The sequence below is a fragment of the Barbus barbus genome (assembly GCF_936440315.1).
Source record: "Barbus barbus genome assembly, chromosome: 2".
Classification (NCBI taxonomy): Eukaryota; Metazoa; Chordata; class Actinopteri; order Cypriniformes; family Cyprinidae; genus Barbus; species Barbus barbus.
In genome coordinates this window covers 20599449-20619672 of record NC_136730.1, presented here as the reverse complement: position 1 = coordinate 20619672, position 20224 = coordinate 20599449, and the positions used below count along the sequence as shown (strand labels likewise).

The 20224-nt window shown below is 41.7% G+C and overlaps 1 protein-coding gene across 1 annotated transcript in view; it reads right to left on the bottom strand.

Annotated features, from left to right (window-relative positions):
- The window catches only part of LOC306843373 (uncharacterized protein), a 70876-nt gene extending 51280 nt beyond the window's left edge, over positions 1–19596 (bottom strand). Inside the window, exons 1-2 of the mRNA XM_079374823.1 lie at positions 19354–19596; positions 957–1154 (exon numbers count right to left, since the gene is read on the bottom strand). Coding sequence (XP_079230949.1) covers positions 957–1154; positions 19354–19356 — 201 coding nt within the window. The 5' untranslated portion in view covers positions 19357–19596. The remainder of the gene's footprint in view (positions 1–956; positions 1155–19353) is intronic.
- Positions 19597–20224: the final 628 nt, after the last annotated feature.

Below are 20224 nucleotides of genomic sequence, written 5' to 3'. Positions count from 1 at the left end.
TTTACATGCGTTTTAAATGTTTGACTTCAGTCAGACTAAATCTATCTTTTTAAAATGTCATATAAAGACATTGGTCCAACTGATACTGTACCAGTCAGACTGACAGACCTAGATAACGTGACTTTAACTCAGCTTTGTTCAGCATGTATACATCAACCAGACTACAGGCCTCTCGACTGATATTATTCTAAGCTGATCTTTTTTGTAGTGTGAGTTTGAGCCCGGCTTTTGTTATTTCCAGATCCCCATCTATCCATCATTTCCTGTCCTCTCCTTGTCACTTGGAGTAAAGTATGCTGTGCGTGTAACATATGGGGGCGTCACAAAGAAAACTTTAACTGAGGGACCAGCAGCTGAAGTTGAGTGTAAAGAACATGAGTGTGTAGACAGCTGTGTAGAGCATGTGAGTGTGTGTATCTGTACTGATCTGGCTGAGAAAGATCCCAGCGCTCTGCAGCGTTTATAGGACTTCTGGAGGCTTGTTCTCAAATAACCAAAACAAGAAGCACTAACACAAACATTCAGGCCAACAGGCTTGCCGTGCCTTTTGTTTTAACATGCACGTGTGTGTTCTGAGTACACCCTCATGATGACTAATGATTAGTGGGGGCTCAGCTAACAAAACATGACAGACAGAATAGGACATGACAAAACACAACCAGAGGCTGAAAGAGAAATCATGAACACAATATGGTCGTAAATGTTACACTAAGATAAATGACAGAATGAGTTAAGCAATGAGTAAGGGAAATGAAAAGAATGAAAGGGAAATGTGTCACACATGCATCCTGTTAAATACAAGTGAATGCATGTCTATACATTTTTAGTTGAGATTTATTAGGATTAGTTTAGATTTATTACTTTCTTCACTTTATATTTCTGATATAATAAAAACATAACATATATAAAAAATAATAATGAATAAATGAACAAATAAATAGAACTTTGAAACTCACGCATGCATCCTGTTGAATGCTCTGTAGGATGTGTTTAGCGGGCACCAGGAAGTCGATGATATAGCGTAGTCCGTCTCCACGGTATTTCGTCTCAACCACGTCTAACACCTGGCATAGCACGGTGGCCGCAGTGGCTTCAAATGGAGGGTACAGAGCGGAGAGTGTGCTCTGAATACAGTTGTCCAGAGATTCAGAGTCCTGCAGAGAAACATACAAATAATCAGAGGCAGCAATAATCTTTCTTTACAACTATCTCTCAACAGTATTGACATGAATACTTAACATTTAACATAAATACTTAAACATTTTTTGTTTCTAATGCAAACAATGAGAATTCAAGATGACCTCAGTTAGGCTATGGATCATCCTACATCCTAAATGAAATGCAATGTACTGCCCATCAAACTAGTAAGATGGTATTAAGTTCAACACAGGCACACAGATAAACACACTCTCAGGAAGTGAATCACTCAAGCCTGGCCTTGTCTGTCAAAACCCAGCCCAAGCTTTTCTTCTACCATGTCCACATGTGTCCTGAAAGCAGCTGATCAGTGTCCCGGGTGGTCTCCATCATGAGACTTCCAATCTGAGAAGTTTAGAGAAGAACGGCGACTGGCGGTGAAACCTGACTCTTGAAGCCAGTGCAGAGAGCAACCAATACGCTGCTAAAAATAACAGCTGCTCCAGCCACATTTTAAGAAATAGGCCTCTAGTCTAACTTTACTGTGTCTATTTGCTCTTCATAAGCATGATCTCGTTCTCTGTCATTCACAGTTTTATTGTTGAGCTTGTAGTTTAGTCAGTGACTGGTTAATGTCCATTAAAAATTTAATTAATTGAGCTTATCGACTGACAGCTGATTAATCAATATAAGCGTAAATGCAATCATTAATCCTGCAAGGAGATGGTAAAAAACGTCTGTACAGTCCATACAACATTTATACTGCATGCCATATCACATCTGCAACACAAACATGCATCACTGGCTTTCTTGAAAAAATTAAGCAGGCTCAACGTAATCAATATTGGAGCGTTTCTTTGTAAATAAAGATTATGTTCACTGCAAATACTATAATTATCTCTCATCAGTCTCCCACTATCATCTCAACCAACAATCATGTCAGTACTCGCCAGGCTAGCAAGCAGGTAAATTCCCCTGAAATCTCAGTGTGGCCGTATGTTATGAATTGGATTCTCATTGGGTATTATTAACTGGAATATTTCCCAATCCACAATGTTACATTTTAATGAATAAAAGGTAATTAAGAGAAAACGAATTAAGTGACAGTAAAGACATTTATAACTCTCACCATGTGGGCCCATCTCAACTACCTCTCTTGTTCTCCTTATAACACATAACCATATTATTAAATTATTACCTTAGTCACTAATTTCAAGTAGATTATCAGTAAACTCATTGATCTTACTGACTGAATGTCACCCAAACCACACAACTGCCTTGAAAGAAACTCTACACAACTAACATGCTCATGATGCATAACTTACAGTTCTACTTAGGGCCTCACAAAACTACTGGGGTTACTGAAGATCAAAAGTACAGTCTAGAATAGCCAGTGACTGAGGCATGACAGGCAGGAGAGATGGATGGGACATTCAGACACCGCTTTAGAGACCCCTTTTATGTGATTACCTATATGCGCACACATGAGTAGATAGTAATCTGGGGTAAGACCGTACCGATACAAGATAAGGGAACCATAGCAAAGCCAGAGTTAAAGTGAAGATGTTTATGTTGAGAGTAAGAAAGATAAAGAACGTGGGAATGAGCAAACTGAAAAACAACATGACACAGCTGTGAGCCAAGCAGACACACAGGTGCACTATGGGTAAATATTGTTAGTCCACCAGCATTAAACAGAAGATGAGCGATTAAAGATGTCATGTGACTACACTTTGTGTTTAAGGTCAAAAGCTAGTAAGTAGAAGCACCACGTCTTAAAATCTAACTGCTGCTTCTGTTAGGGTTTGTCTACAGTTTGTATAATTAGCATATAACAACAATAAAAGTCTATGGCAGTTGTTCTCAAACAACCAGGGGGGCCCTAATAATAACAACCCTGGGAATGGCCTAATAATAAGAATAAGTCTACATAAGTATTTAATAATAAAATAATATTAAATGTGTTTAAGTGATAATGAACATTATATTTAAAGAACACTAAAACTAAAGATGTACATCAATCATATTTTTTAGATTGTTTTATTACAACAGAAGTACCAGAGGAACATATCACCTCATATAACAGGACCTTCAATTTTGTCCTGGACAATGCCTGGAAGCCGAAATGGTTGAGAATCACTGCTCTGTGGTATGTCCCCATTTATATAGCCAAGTAAATGTCTTCATTTCCAACGACCGTGCTGTGCCATACTGTTATCAGAGCTGTAACTCAGTCAGCCTGGGAACTGAGATCCCCCCCACACACATTTCAACCATCTGAAATAACACAAAGAGGATGAAAGTTTGATCATTCTTTGACTCTCATCTTGAAGTTTAGATCGACACGAGTGTTTTATGCTGGTCTCATACACTGATCCATATCTGGAGCTATAAGAACACACAGGTTAGGTTTAGTTAGTCTAGTTGGGTTTCTCCAGCTCTGAAAACATTAATTAAATACTGTGGCATTGATGCATTAGATTCATTAGAAGGACAAACTCAATTTGACCAACTCATTTTACATTACCCAAATCTAAATTCCAGAATCTGTGTTGTTTGAAGTGAAAGTTCAAATGATGTTTCCCAGGTCTAAACATCATCTGCATGCCTGAATGTTCTTCATCAACATCAGTCATTTCAGATATATGAGCCACTTCTCGTACAGAATACATTCTAACAACCCTCTTCAAGAGTAAATTAATTCCAGGTTGTGGGATCTTCATTGGTTTTTCATGCGTGTTCAGATTCAGCTACACTCTTAAATAGAAAGATTCTTTACTAAACGTTCTTTAGATTATTAAAATGTGACCCTCGACCACAAAACCAGTCACGAGGGTCAATTTTTCAATCTGAAAGCGGAATAAATAAGCTTTCCATTGATATATGCTTTGTTAGGATTGGACAATATTTGGCTTTAAAGTTGACCAAATGAAGTTCTTAGCAATGCACATTATTAATCAAAAAATATGTTTTGATATGTTTATGTTAGGAAATTTACAAAATATCTTATGGAACATGAACTTTACTTAATATCCTAATGATTTTTGGCATAAAAGAAAAATCAATAATTTTGACCTATACAATGTATTTGTGGCAATTGCTACAAATATACCCCAACGACTTAAGACTGGTTTTGTGGTCCAGGGTCACAAATGTTCTTCACACTAAGAAAAAATATTATTTTAATGGGAAGAACCCGGGAGTTCTGAAAAACCAAGGAGTTCTAAACTTATGTCCCATCGTTATTTGAGAATTTGAGATGAGTGGAGGTCTTTATTTTTTCTACAATTTGGCAGCAGGACGGCCTTCAAAAGCAAGAGACTGAGGGCTTTTCCTCTCAAACATTTCCGACCGAGGTGCCAAGAAGGCATCAATCAAAGAGCAGGGTCTGGAGCTTGGGGAAAAGCTCTCAAGGCCCACAAAATCCTGCAGCCTCTGTCCGCTGAATAATGTAGAACATCATTAGGATCCCCATTTAAACCTGAACAGTAACACACACAACCCATCATCGTGAACAATTGCAATATCATTTTTCCAAGAGCCGTCACTCTAGTTCAGGGGTAGGCATGTCGGTTTCTCACCTGCCTGTAGCCCTAGTAATTCTGAAGACCTTGATTAGCTTGTTCGGGTGTGTTCGATTAGGGATGGAGCTAAACTCTACAGGACAGTGGCACTCCAGGACCGACGTTGCCTACCCCTGCTCTAGTTAAACTCATGCGAACAGTGGAACAGCATGACAGAAATATGTTGATTTGAAGAGGCTGTGTTCATGTACTTGTCATGACTAATGCTCATTTATTAGTCTGACTGTGCCTGTGGTGTGCTGACCAAGGAAGGAAGATGAATCAATGCAGACTTCCTGTCTCAAACAGTGTAAAGCAAACATTTCCAAGAGAAAGTCAAATATTCCACATTCCTTCTCCATTTTACCTTTTAAAGGTAAGAAACAGCGACTTAGGCTTTCCTCTGTGAGCTGAATGGGAGAATCTAAGAAGGGCCCATTTTGAGAGAGGAGAGGGATTTACTGTTAGTCTGCAGCAGACGTCTTAATTTTCTCCAGATCTGAATGGCCACACAAGCCGCTCATTCCTCTCCCTTTTTTTAATCGCTCATCTTGGTCTTTTCTCTCAGGCATTAGTGAGACAAGTTGGTGAGATTTGGGTCTACAATGGTATCATTCTGCAGAGCTCCGTAGTCATGCCTACAGGATAAACACTGTGCCTCATAAGCTTGCTTGAGTGCGTTGTACCACACTTCAGGCAGATATTCTGTGGTTTTCTGAGTGTTTGTGGTTGGACTTGTTCTTCATTACACTAAGCCCTCATATGCAGGCCCTGGCAGAATCTGGCAGGAAGTCTTTTAGCATCTTCTGCAGTGATTCTGGGACAAACTGTCTTAATTCAGTGGAATAGTTTGGGGTCAGTACGATTTGTTTTTTAGATCAATATTTTTATTCAGCAAAGATGCATTACATTCTTGAACTTTCTATTAACTAACGATTCCTGAAAAAAAAGTATCACTGTTTCCACAAAAATATTAAGCAGCTTAACCACTGTCAACTTTGACAATAATAACAAATGGTTAGGACACTCTTACCGGTAACTGAAAGTATTGTTTGCTAAATTAACAAGTGAACATGCATGTAAGAGCTTTGAAATAAGTAAGCTTCATTTTTTTTTTTTAAATGTCTGAAACCTTAAGGCAAACTAGCAAGACCTAGATAATGTGATCGTAGCTCTGCCTAATTCAGCATGTCAACATGTTAATCAGACTAGAACTGGCTTTGTGTGCTTTCTCATTATTGAATTATTCTTTGTGTAATGTGCAATTGATCACAAATTCCTTTGTATTGTATTGTTTTTGCTTTTTTGTAAACAATATCAAATCTTGGCATACATGCTGAATTGAACCATTTCCCAGAATGTGACAAACTGTCTAATGGTGGCTGTCTGTGTCTAGGGATGTTGTTAGGAGGAGTGTTATTTATGGCATGGGCTCTTTTCACTAATGATAATCATGACATGAGAGTGCACGCCATACGGCTTTGTTAAATCAAGCCTGTCCCCTTTGAAGACGGCAGCTTGGCCTTTGGCTGCACAATATTAGATTACTTAAATAAAGCATCTCTATGGGTCACACTCTTACTGGTGAATAATCAAATCAATTGCATCTGCCCCGAGGGAACAGTGAATCGCTCTGTTGACTGTTTAAGCCTTACAGAACAACATTTTAAAGAAATGAAAGCACACAAATATTTAAAAAGCAGTGATGTGGAACACAATCTAGGTTTACATGTGCAGTTATAATCGAGCTACAAAGGGGTTTTTGCATAGTTGAGCTGCAGCCTTCGTCTGTCTATTCAAGTATAGGAAAAAATGTGTGACTGAATATTTGAAGGATTGCAATTAAACTTTTTTAAAAAAGTGCACTTAAACCTACATACTGTGCTTGTGTACAATAATGAGGTACTGCATAGCGTAGTGGTTGGATAGATGATAGGAATGTGAGATGTTTAAGCTTGTTCTTAAAAACTCCAATCTGGCGAAGAGGGACAAGATGGAATAATGTAACTAGAGAGATAATATAATCCATTAAAAATATCGTCCATTTTGAATGAGTTGAATAAAAGCGGCCTTGTTCTTTCAAGTGCAGCTGAGCTCTAACAGATGTGTAAGGTAATAAGAGACACGGTCAAATATGTGCGCACACTAAAACACACACACTGACTCTGAGAGACAACGTATGCAAAGGCAAAGCACTAGGGACCTGACCTTTCACCCCAGCACAAGTGACAGAATGAACCAGCTGTCCATTAGAGCAACACAGTGAAAGAGAAAAGAGTGACAGAGAGAGAAAGAGATGTGAGGTACCAAAAATAACTAATTTATTTCCATTTCCAGTGTTTGTCCTGTCCCAGCTGATTAGGTGACCAGGCTATTGTACATGAGGGTGGCACAGAGGTTTAGAGGGTGGAAACTTTGGCAGGGCACAATGTGATGGTGGTACGTCATTGGGGAATTATGAACACAAAAGAGACGTATAAACCTCTCTCTTTCTCTCCTCCCAACCCCCAATTATAGACATTTTACTCCGTTATCAGCAGGCTGATAAGAATAAGGTTCCAAACAAGGGAACATTTAGCTAGCATCTACTGACTTCCTGAAGAGGTGAAGCAGCTGTTGCACTATGACACCTCCCAATCACTACATCAAATGACTGTCCAATGCTGCTGAACTCACTCACAGGTCACTGAAGAGGTCAGATCTACCTGGAACACCTTCCAGCGCTCAAATATAGCTCACTGCAAGAAAAACACATTCAGGAAATATTTATCAACTGCAGAAATGGGACCTAGTCAGACATTTTTCCAATAAAATGGATCCCCAGAGAGACCATTTTGCTTAAGAGAACAGGAAAGGATTTTAGAGAGCAGGCCTAAATATGGAACTACGTTCAACTCTAGCTGTCAGTAACATTTCATTTATAATTGTGTAGACAGGGATAAGATTCTGACATGAAACTGCTGCTTGTTTATAAAAGATCTGCATTAAAGCAATAGATACTAACATGTTGCTGTATGACAGACGTTCTTACGTGGAACAAGAATCTGTGGTCTGAACAACTTATTTTTTGAGCGAATTACAACTAAGTTTGAGTTATGAAACACCAGAGAAGTTACGAAAAATCTGAAAAAATGGTGCCGTGCTAAACTGAGCTCATCACATTTCTGGGGTGAGTGAGGCAGAAAATGAGAGCTGTCTAACATTCCACAAGGAATCAAACCTGATGCTCACACAAGTCATAACTGTTCAAACAGCCCTCAAAGAGATCAACAAACCCTCCCCATGTGCATGTTTTTTTTTTTTTTTTTACAATCATTTACTGTGGTAAGTTCCCAGTGACAAGAAATTTGCCAGTCCAAATGAAAAACTAAATGCTGTGCCATTGCCAATCAGAACAGATATAATGTTTATTATATAAAGTTGTATGATGCTGGATTAATGATGGTTTGCTGGGGGTGGAGCTACTCAGCACATTTCTGCAGAAACAAACCAAGTAATGGACAAAAAGTTACATCTGGTCAGGACATGGTCAAATCAGAACAGGAAAACTGTTTGAGAACCATGACTTTTTGTCCCTTCTGAACTGATTCAAATGAATTATCTTCCATTCTGAATCCGTGTCTTATTTTACATAAAGCTGTGTGCTGTGCTGACGTACAGATATAGAAGTATTGAAAAACAGCCCTCTGGTGACAGCAGTGTAGAGTATCACATCAGAGTTCTCTGAATGCTTGAAGAGTGGCAGTCTTCAGACGGCCCACATGCTGACCCAGAGGCGTCAGGCCAGCGCTCTGATTCACACTGCCACTGCGCTGGCATCAAGCTGTAAACAGTGTGCCTGAAGCCAAGACTCCATATACAGCTGTCTACTCAAAACAATCAAATGTGCATCATTAGCACCATTTGGGGCCCACAGTCATTCTTTATGGCTTTGTGGACTATGACCAATTGATGTGCGTGTGTGCGTGTTTCTGTTTGTCTTACCTTGCTAACATATCCACCAGGGAATAAAAACAAAGAAATGACTATCTGATGCTCTTGCCCAATTTTGCAGTCAAATCACAAAACTTGATCCGGCAGGTTTGGATGGGATAGGTAACTGTATTTTACAACACTGAGAATTTTGAAAAAAATCACTACGCTACTGCACAGTACTTTGGGGTAATAACATGTTTTAAGGACATTTGCTATGGCAAAACAGCGGTGTTCTTTGAAGAACCTTGGTACACAAAATTGACACTGCTTAAATCCAATGAGTAGGCAATACAACAGAGGGACTTTAGGATAACGACATGGCTGAGTGGCAGTTGCTAAACTATACACGTTCATGTGAATGAAATGCTTACAAAGACCAGATTTACAGGGCTGGCCCTGTAACAGCTTAGCTTCTAAGCTTCAGGTGTCTCCTCAAAATAAACCCCATCTAATTTTAATCAGGCTATCCCTGAAATCCAAACCTGTAGATGGGACTCCATCTAAACTCAATGGCACATAATCAGTCAAATACACAACTCAAAATCCTGAGTCCTTGGGTCTTTGGGGTTAATCTCCAGAACGGTGTACAACTTCAGAGCGGGCTGCATTGAGATCAAAGCCTATTCATGAGCTAAACACAAAAAAACGTTGACTTTTGGCCCTCTGCCACTGATGGATTGAGTCCTCGTCTCTTCTATTGTGAAGCAAGACTCCATTGGCTGAGAGCTGGATTGTGTGGCGACACTGTCTGGGGCTGAACTCAGCAGGATGTGACAGTGTAAGGTCACGTGGAAGGGGTTACATAAATTTGGGGGGGTACCAATGTTTGACTTTGGCACAAGCAATGGGCACCAACTGTGAAGATAAACACAATTTAGACGATCACATGACAACATGTAGTCATTCCAGAACATTCAGTTACCCTTTACACATCCTATAAATTTAGACTTCAAGCGAACCTAGATGTGTGCTTCTAAGGGCAATTATATTTAACAAATTTCTGTGCAAGCTAACAGGTCAGTATGAATAATATGAGCAAGTTTCAGTTTAAACTTGCGGCCTGACAGATTATTTTCAGTGTTATTACAGTGATTATGGACACAACTCTACTGGCTTCTGCTAAAATAGGTCTCAGGGTGAAAAGGACAGTGGGAATTCACCTAAACACGAGTGTTTACATGTTGTGACTAAAATGTGCGCACGTTTAAATTTATGGTCCTCCTTTTCGTCCTTTCCTCTACAATTGAACCATTCATTTCCTCTTCAAATGGTCTACACAGAACGGTTTTCTTTCCTCCCTAGTGTGTTGGGATCACCAAGTTAAAGAAGAGAGACCCAAAGGGTGTGACAGCATTCTTGAAGCAGCAAGAGCCACCCAAACAAGATAACAGTACACTGATTCACGCGGTTATATTCAGTTTGAGAGATCTGTTATCTGCTTTGTCAACTCTTTTGAAAGCCTGATTTATTTATATTAAACATATATATTTTAAAGCGCTAGTTTTAAAACTCAAACCTGTATAACTTCTGTTGAAAACATCAACAACAACTAGGGGTCTGCGATATGACAATGTTTGTTCGTGGATGATAAAAATGTCTCCACGATCTGCTTTTTAAGAAATATTGTAGTATCATGCAACAGCGCACATTATATCAGCTGCAGTTCTGGCACCGCCTTATCAATACATTATCAGTACATTCAAATCAGTGTTAACTCAGCGGTAGAGTTACTCTCACGGGACACTGCACTTATTCGCAATCACAAAAGTACATTATTTGCCTATGCTTTAAAGCCTTACTGGTTAAACGTTTCATTCACGTGCACTTTTTCGGAGCATGTACACCCGAAGCACGCACACTAAAAAACCTGTTAAACAGTGCCTGATCACTGAACTAAGTTACTAATACTGTCAAAACACACAAGGTTTGTGTATAGGCTCAGTTGGATATGTCTAAAATGAAAGTAAACAGCTGAGAGAAAATGGATGCATGCCTGCCCTGTACATTAGATGCGTGCAGGTCTTAAAGGGACAGTACTAAACATGCTGCCGACTGTCATTAAAGGGATTTTGAACCCGGACCCATCCTGGCCAAGCGAGATCCTGAGGAGGAACAAAGGACCCGACCCGTACCGGCGTCCTCGAGGGAAACGAGCCGGCGTCAGGAACAGGCTGAGGGCTCGCGCACACCGCGCTCCCTTACCAAGTGTCCTGCTCGCCAATGTCCAGTCGCTGGATAACAAACTCGATGACCTCAGGGCAAGAGTCAGGTTCCAGAGGGACATTCGGGACTGCAACCTTCTCTGCTTCACCGAGACATGGCTGAACCCAGCGGTACCAGACCACGCCATCCAGCCGGCCGAGTTCTTCTCGGTTTACCGCATGGACAGAACGCTGGACTCGGGGAAGACTAGGGGAGGTGGAGTATGTCTGATGGTGAACAAACACTGGTGTGACGGCGCGAGCATTGTTCCCCTCTCACGCTCCTGCACACCGAATCTTGAACTTCTGACCATCAAATGTCGCCCTTTTTATCTCCCTCGGGAATTTAGCTCGGTCATCGTCAGTGCCGTTTATATTCCACCTCAAGCGGACACGGACACTGCGATATGGGATTTACATGAAACACTACACCTTCACCAGACACAGCACCGGGACGCCGCATTCATTGTTTTGGGAGATTTCAACAGTGCCAACCTCAAGCGTGCACTGCCGAACTTCCATCAGCACATCAGCTGCCCCACCAGGGGCGAAAGGACATTAGATCACTGTTACACCCCATACAAGAACAGCTACAAGGCACAGTCACAACCACCGTTTGGGAAATCGGACCACGCCGCCATCTTCCTCATGCCTGTTTACAAACAGAGGCTGAAACAGGAAGCCCCGGTGCAGAGGGAGGTCCAACGCTGGACGGACCAATCGGTGGCCGCTCTGCAGGACGCGCTAGATGACGCAGACTGGGACATGTTCCGGCGCAGCTCTGATGACGTCAGCTTGTTTACGGAAGCGGTTGTGGGATTTATAGAGAAACTAATGGATGATACGGTGCAGAAAACCATCATCAGGACGTTTCCCAACCAGAAGCCGTGGGTGGATAAAACCATCCGCGACGCCCTGAGATCCCGCTCCGCTGCCTACAACACAGGGCTCATCACCGGGAACATGGATGATTACAAGGCTGCATCTTACAGCGTGCGCAGATCGGTGAAGGAGGCGAAGCAGCGCTACGGGAGGAAACTAGAGTCGCAATTCCAACATGGCGACTCTAGGAGCCTGTGGCAGGGACTTAGAACCATCACGGACTATAAAACACCACCCTCCAGATCGGGGAATGCGGACGCCTCTCTGGCTGACGAGCTGAACACTTTTTATGCTCGCTTCGAGGCTGCAGCTAATCACGCTAACGGCGCTAGCAGTGCTAACTGCATGCACGCTGAGGAAGCCGGTGAGGACAACGTATTCACCATCACGGAGCATGACGTGAGGAGGGCATTCAAGAGAGTGAACATCAGGAAGGCAGCAGGACCAGATGGCATCACAGGTCGGGTTCTGAAGGCCTGCGCTGACCAGCTAGCACCGGTGTTCACCGAGATCTTCAACCTCTCCCTGGAACAGTCCATAGTCCCCTCATGCTTTAAGCAGTCCACCATTGTTCCTGTCCCCAAGAAACCGCAGCCCACCTGCCTAAACGACTATCGCCCTGTAGCCCTCACATCAGTGGTGATGAAGTGCTTTGAGAGACTGGTCAGAGACTTCATCATTGCATCACTACCAGACACACTGGATCCACTACAGTTTGCATACAGACATAACCGCTCCACGGAGGATGCCATCTCACACCTCCTCCACACCACAACAAGTCACCTGGACTGCAGAAAAGGGAATTATGTAAAAATGCTGTTTGTGGACTACAGTTCAGCGTTTAACACCATAATTCCCTCCACACTCACCTCCAAGTTGGAGGTCCTTGGTCTCAGCACATCCTTGTGCCAATGGATCTCCAGCTTCCTGAAGGACAGACAGCAAGCCGTACGGATGGGTAAACACACCTCATCCTCCATCACCCTAAGCACTGGAGCCCCTCAAGGTTGTGTTCTGAGCCCCCTGCTGTACTCACTGTACACTTATGACTGTGTGGCCACTTCCAACTCCACCACCATCATTAAGTTTGCTGATGACACTGTTGTGTTGGGCCTGATCTCAGACAACGACGAGACGGCCTACATACAGGAGATTAAGAACCTGGAGAGTTGGTGCCAGGTGAATAGTCTACACCTGAACATCAGCAAAACTAAGGAGCTGATAGTGGACTTCAGTACGAAGCAGGAGCGGTCGTACCAGCCGATCACGATCAGCGGGACTCCAGTGGAGAGAGTGGACAGCTTCAGATACCTGGGTGTTCACATCACGCAGGACTTGACTTGGTCCTGTCATACCAGCACCCTGGTGAAGAAGGCCAGGCAGCGTCTGTACCATCTGAGACGCTTAAAGGACTTTAGACTTCCCTCTCGGGTGCTTAAGACTTTTTACACCTGCACCATCGAGAGCGTCCTGACGGGCAGCATCACTTCCTGGTTCGGGAACTGCACTATGCAGGACAGACGAGCCCTCCAGAGGGTGGTGCGTTCAGCGGAACGTACCATTCACACCGAGCTCCCTAACCTGCAGGACATCTACAGCAAGCGGTGCCTGACCAGGGCCAGGAAGATAGTGAAGGACCTCAGCCATCCCAACAATGGACTCTTTTCTCTGCTGCGTTCAGGGAGACGCTTCCGCTCCATGAAGGCGAACACAGAGAGAATGAGGAGGAGCTTCTTCCCGCAGGCCATTCGGAGTCTTAACCACTCTCCACTATAATCACATCACCCCACACTTCCACTTTGCACATTTTTCAAGTACAATCTGCACTAATTTGTAGAAGGTTACGGAAGGATAAATGAGTGGGACTTACATACCATTTGTCTTTGTCTTTAGTATCCTTTTACTCACTTATACACTTTACTGCACTGCACAGCACAGCACACGGACACTTTATCACTGACATACACTTTACTTTTTATAGAATCTATATAGAATCATATTCTTTTTTTTATTCTCATATCTATTTGTTATTTTTGTTATTTTATTTTATTGCTAGTTTATTCTGTATATATGGTTACTGTACTTTTTCTATTTGTATTTTTGTAAACTTGAGGTTTTTCTAATTTTGTTGGACAATTTGTTGGACAGTCGTACAATACATTTCACTACATGTCGTACTACGTATGTATATGTATGTGACAAATAAAATTTGAATTTGAATTTGAATTTGTTCACCCTAAAATTACATTTCTGCCATTATTTACTCACTCACATTTTGTCCCAAACCTGTGTTAATTTCTTTCTTGTGCTGAACACAAAAGAAGATATTTTGAAGAATGTGGGTAACCAAACAATTGCTGGTCCACACTGAATTTGATAATAAAAAAAAAAAATGCTCCAGCAACTGTTTGGTTTTCCACATTCTTCAAAATAGCATTTATTTTCAGCAGATGAAAGAAACTTTAAAACAAGGTTTAAAACAACTTTTGAGTGAGTAAATGAAGCACTATTTATATTTTTGGGTGAATTATTCCTTTAATGTTAATAAAACATACCAAAACAAAAGAGAAAAATCACTCACTACTCTTGACTGAAAAACTTTAATACAGTTGCTTTAATAGGAATCAATATACATAATGTTTTATGTTTTAATGAATTTGTTCATTCAGTTTCTCGAATGCTCCTGCCAAATACACCTATTGTACATGAAAATAAAACACTGTTTTATTTGTATGTGTATCTTTCTTCTAATTTCTTGAAATTTTATTTTATTTTAACAGATAAAATAATGACAAAGATTTTTATCTTCGCCCACTTTGGCTTAAATATCCACCATTCTTTTTTATATTTTGTTACCTTGAAAGGCTTTGTCTTTATAATAGGGAAATTAGTTTGTCTGTAATGCTCAAACAACTTGCAAAATAGAAAAACCAACATGACAAAGAACCGTGATAAAACCGTGAATCGTGATATTTAAAAAATATATTTTTGCCATATCGCCCACCCCTAGCAAAAACAACAACAACTGTTTTGCCCATACTATATTATTTTGAAAAGGAAAAAAAATTAATTGTGCTTACAGTCAAAGTCAACCCCATTACTATATGGAGAAAAAAATCTAACCCATCCAACGTGCACACACACAGCAGTGAACACACACACACCGTGAACACACACCCGGGGAGCAGTTGGGGGTTCGGTGCCTTGCTCAAGGGCACCTCAGTCGTGGTATTGAGGGTGGAGAGAGCGCTGGACATTCACTCCCCCCACCTACAATCCCTGCCGGCCTGAGACTCGAACCCTCAACCTTTGGATTACGAGTCCGACTCTAACCATTAGGCCACGACTTCCCCTTAAACACCTTAATTGCAGTATTGCTGCTCTGACCAAAGTGTGCATGTGCTCGTGACATACATGAATGATGTGACACGCACCTGTAATAATACGGAGATTAGAAACGATGGAGGGGGAGAAAGCATCACATTTCTGGGGAAAACACAACTCGCTACCACCAGTCTCTGTTCCTTACCCTAGTAGAACATGACGGCAGCATAGCCAAACGAATTGCTATCACATTTCTATGGCACCAAAAAGCCATGGAATACAAAAACCATACAAAAGTGTTTTGCATTAGACAAAAATAAATCAAAACATCGGCCATTAACACACCTGCTCTTTCTGAGTCCATCATTTGTGTTGTGCAGTGGGGTATGTGAATAATGGCAGTAAAAATAATAACCACAATTCTTAGCGAATAATAAGAATAATGGAAATTGCATGGGGTGGTGATGGCACAGTGGATAAGACACATGCCTTTGGTGTGAGAGACCCGGGTTCGAATCCACTGTGAGACACCAATGTGTCCCTGAGCAAGACACTTAACCCCTAGTTGCTCCAGAGGCGTGCGACCTCTGACATATATAGCAATTGTAAGTCGCTTTGGATAAAAGCGTCAGCTAAAATGAATAAATGTACATGTAAATGTAAATTGGAGTGAAGAGGATTGCTCTTGATATGTAAACATCATAATGTGATTAAGTCCTTACTCTGATTATTGGAAATAATCACATTATTTGTGCGCGTGTAAACGTAGTCACTGATGACAATTTACTAAAGGATGAAGACAGTCTGTGCTCAGATTGTAACTTTAGCGTGTGAGGTAATGAACTGGCATGAAAATGACTGATGATTAGCATCAATGCCTCAAAGGAAACAAGTCAAAGCTTGATCCCATTCATTACAGTTTGGTTGCTAGTGTATGCAGGAGGAAACAGTGAAATCCCTTAGCATTGCATAGTACTCTCTCGCTATTCCAAATTTCTTGAGTTGTGTCTGTATGTTACGGTTGTCTCAAAAATGACCAGTGCACCGTGATTTTTAGGTATGTAGGACAAAATTAACCCTAACCGTGCGCTCACACCGCACCCGGCGAGAGTGTCAAAGTGGCCGGAAGTCATCCATTTTCAATGTGAGCCGGTGGCGAGCTCCGGCAAGAGCAGCGCGGCGCATCTTGGAGGGTGAGAGTGTCGAGAAGAGTTGAAGTCAGGTCAACTTTATGGTAATGAGCTATGATGTGGTTGGGCGGCAACCAATCGGAATGTAGAAGTCCTCCGCTTGAGAGATTTCCAGAGAACGCAGTCCTGTAAACTTTGGTTCCGACCGCATTAGTTCCCAAGCATTTTCACGCTAGAACGTTTGTTTTTCAGCGGAAATGATATTCATTTGCTCAAAACAACACCGATTTGACCAATTGCATTTAGGCAATTTACACTTCAACCAGGACAGTTTGGAATGTAGGCTGCGCACAAATGAATGTTAATGTTAATATAAGACCTAGGCTAGTAAACGTCTCCTATAAACTGCATGTTGAAATTACATACACACAAAAACACACCACACAAATGGCTTTTATTGGTTTATTTCATTAGCAAACATGTAACTATAATTAAGTTTTTCCATTGATCAATTTCTTACTTTCACAATTAAAATATTTCATGAGGTTAACTTATACCCTACTTGTGGTCAGTCTACACAAGATCAACCTGCTTGTTTCCTTTGCGGCTCCTTTAAATACAAGACCAAGCGTTCGATCGTCAGAGCGTCAACGAATCCTTCTACAGCGTCGTTGGCAGGGTGGCCAGAGCGAATTTTGACGCTCTTGCCGGCAGCGGTGTGAACGCACAGTAAAGGTCTTTAGTCAACATCCCTGAACTCTGCCAGAATCCCATTACATCACAATGACATTTAAAAATGCTTCCCTTTTACTCAGACATCTGTTAACATTCACACTAAAAACTATTTAAAACCAAGCTGACTATCCTAAACGTGCTGGACGTTGTATCTTCTACACATCACTACATCAGAGCGCTCTAGCTGCACAAACATGGCCTTGCCGGGTCAAATTTTAGAACCTGTAAAGCACATATGAAGGTTAATTGGTTAGTCCAAGCAGATCATAATCTCCATGTGACCTGTTCCACCAAATAGCATTTGCAGTATTGAGGACTATCCAGCCAAACATTAGCAGGGTTTGGTATGGACCTGACTATAACCAAATGTCGCAATCTGAGTGCTGAACTAACATGACATTTTGTTTATTTAGTTGTGGGAAGGATGGGAACAGTGGTTTTCTGCTCATATCTAGAATAACAGACAGAAAGAGAGTGCTGTGATCACGTTTTATACTCCGTATTGAACAGGTCTGATCAGGAGAAGCATCGTGAGCATTCCTCAACCTCAACAATATAAAGAGCTGCCATGAGATATGCCTTCCTGTTATCTCTCTCTAATCATGCCAACCCCAAACATTTGAATAGTAGTGGAATGTGTGTGCGTTTCCTAAAAGGGGTGTATTGTCATATTTATTTTACTTTTTCAGACTGCCCTAAAGGTAAGTATACTCTCAGACACGCATATCAGACAAATCTGCCCACTAGCAAAATGTAGCTTCACATTTACAAACAGATGCCTACACATTAATTGTTATTACTGGTGAGCCCCCTAGTCATAAAAAACCCCTGCAGCTGCCTTTCTCATAAAGCCCCCTGAAGAACAGGGTGGTGAAATTCTTCAGTCAAGAGTCATAATCTTAGAAGCACGCAACGTTACTCTGAAGGGTTAAAGTTTAACACATCAGAGCAGGCTCAAGAACAGCTCTCTACCTGATAATAGATACAGACAAACCTCAGACCTCTCTGAAGCATCTGAGTAAACCTGCTCTTCAAACACAACTACTAGATAACCCAGTGACCCTTGGACAAATGTCTCTACAGCGAGGTGGGTCGAATTAAAGATCGCCTCACCGCCAAGTCGCCTAGAGACACAAAAAAGAACACAATAAATGGACCTAATTTAAGCCTCCTACATCTTGACAAGCAGTGGTGGGCTTGAATGAATGAGCGGGAGGCTATTTTGCTTTTAAACGCATTTGTTTCCAGTTACCTCTACAGCTATTGTGAGCTACAGATCACTGAGCCAGAGCTGCAGTGTTTCCTGTAAAACTGAACCATATGCAGCTTGGCCGGTTTGGGGGATTGGATGTTTAGATTGACTGTAAATTGTACCCGGCTCACTCAATTACAAGGACAGAGCGATTGCTCACAGGACAAGCCCAGCAGTGCTCTTGGAGACAATACACTCGAGGTCAAAGGAAGTTCCTCGTAAAGCGTAAGAACAACGAATGTTTGTGGTTCAATCAGCAGATGTAGCACAGCGCAACCTGCTCGGAGCGTAATTGTGGTTTGGAGTGAAAAATGAGCATATGAGTGTACTAATAACAACGTACGTCAACTCCAAACTTAATTTTGCCCCTCTTCCCGCCCCCTGTTCTTTCCCTCTGGGCCCATTTTCAATATCAACCCGGCAAACCCAAACACAAAAGATGAGGCTAAATTGAATTCACACATGTCAGTGTTTTCAAACTCAATGAGGATGAAGAAAATATGATTTCAGATGAAACACATCGCCTTCATTCTTCACCTTCAGAGCAGCAGTCACCTTTAAGAGAATGAAAGGACAAGAGTGTTGTACATATATACACACTTTCCTTCCTTTCTGCATGGTTGACCTCTTTATAGGCTCGCTGAGATGTAAAGGAGACGAGTGTAATGCAGAGAACAGCTGGCGTGACAGGCCTGAGCACACACACACACATATGGAAGACCCCGATAGTCATGAAGAGAGGTCACACACAGACACAGTCAAACTGGCTCTATGAAACCCACAGAAAAACAGCAGCACGCAGTCAGCTCTCAGCAGAGCGTACTCATGCTGAATCCACAGTTTCACTCCCCTTGGCTGCTTTACCTGCGTCAAGGACAGTACAGACCACCAGCACACACTCTGAGCACTTATTCATTAAAAACACACGCTGACTAAAGCTCCTATTCACGTATAACAAGCACACTACATCACCACAAAGAAGTTCCCCTATAGCTAAAGTGCATTCTCACACTGTTGACACAGTCAATCAGCAGCAGTACAGTAAAACTCAGTAAAACAGCAACATTCCCCCTTGTCTCCCACCCCTCCCCCGTCTCAACCCCCGTAAGGTAAAGCCATTAGCACCACTAAACTCCAGAGTTGTCTGCACTCACCATGCTGTAGGCTGATTGTCCTTGTCTTCATTAGATTCATTTTCCAGCGAGTCCAGCGGCGTCCCGTGCTGTGATTAGGTGTGTGTGTGCGTGCATGTGTGCTGAGTGGGCAAGTTTGTTTGTGTGTTTGTTGCTCACTAGCCCTTCCAAACTGCAGGTCTCCGACACACTGACACACTCCCCGCACACTGCAGCAGCTCACGAGGTAGAGACCGCCCACTCACTCCCTGCCCCTCCCCTCTCACACTGCCTGCCTGTCTGTCGGTCACTCAGAAACTTCTGACCACACCCACAGCTCAAAGACCCTCCCAGTCACACTCTATATTAGCTTCTGAAGCAAAGCAGACACAAGGGAAAAATAATGTCAACACAGATATGCAAACTACATATTAAATATGCAGCGTATTACAATCAAAAGAAAGTATTTAAAGCATAGTTTACTCAAAAATATATATTTAATGGGCACCAAAACTGTTTGTATACCAACTTTCTTCAAAATATCTTCTTCAGTGTTTCACAGATGAAACAAAGTCATACAGGTTTGAAAAGCCATGAGGGTAAGTAAATCATTCATTTCCATTTTTAGGTAAAGTATCCCACTGAAATTATGTTTTCATCATTTTCATCGCGCATCAAATTCTGATTAGCGAAAATCATCCAACCAGTGTTGGTAATGTTACTTAAAACTATTAAAACTTTCCAGTAACTGAAATAAACTAAAAAAAAAACCTTTTTGCCTAAATGGCTTCATAAAGAACCTTTAACATCTGAAGAACCTTTCTGTTTCACAAAAGGTTCTTTGTGGTGAAAGAAGGTTCTTCAGATTATAAAAAGGTAAGAAAGAGATGGTTCTTTAAAGAACCTTTGACTG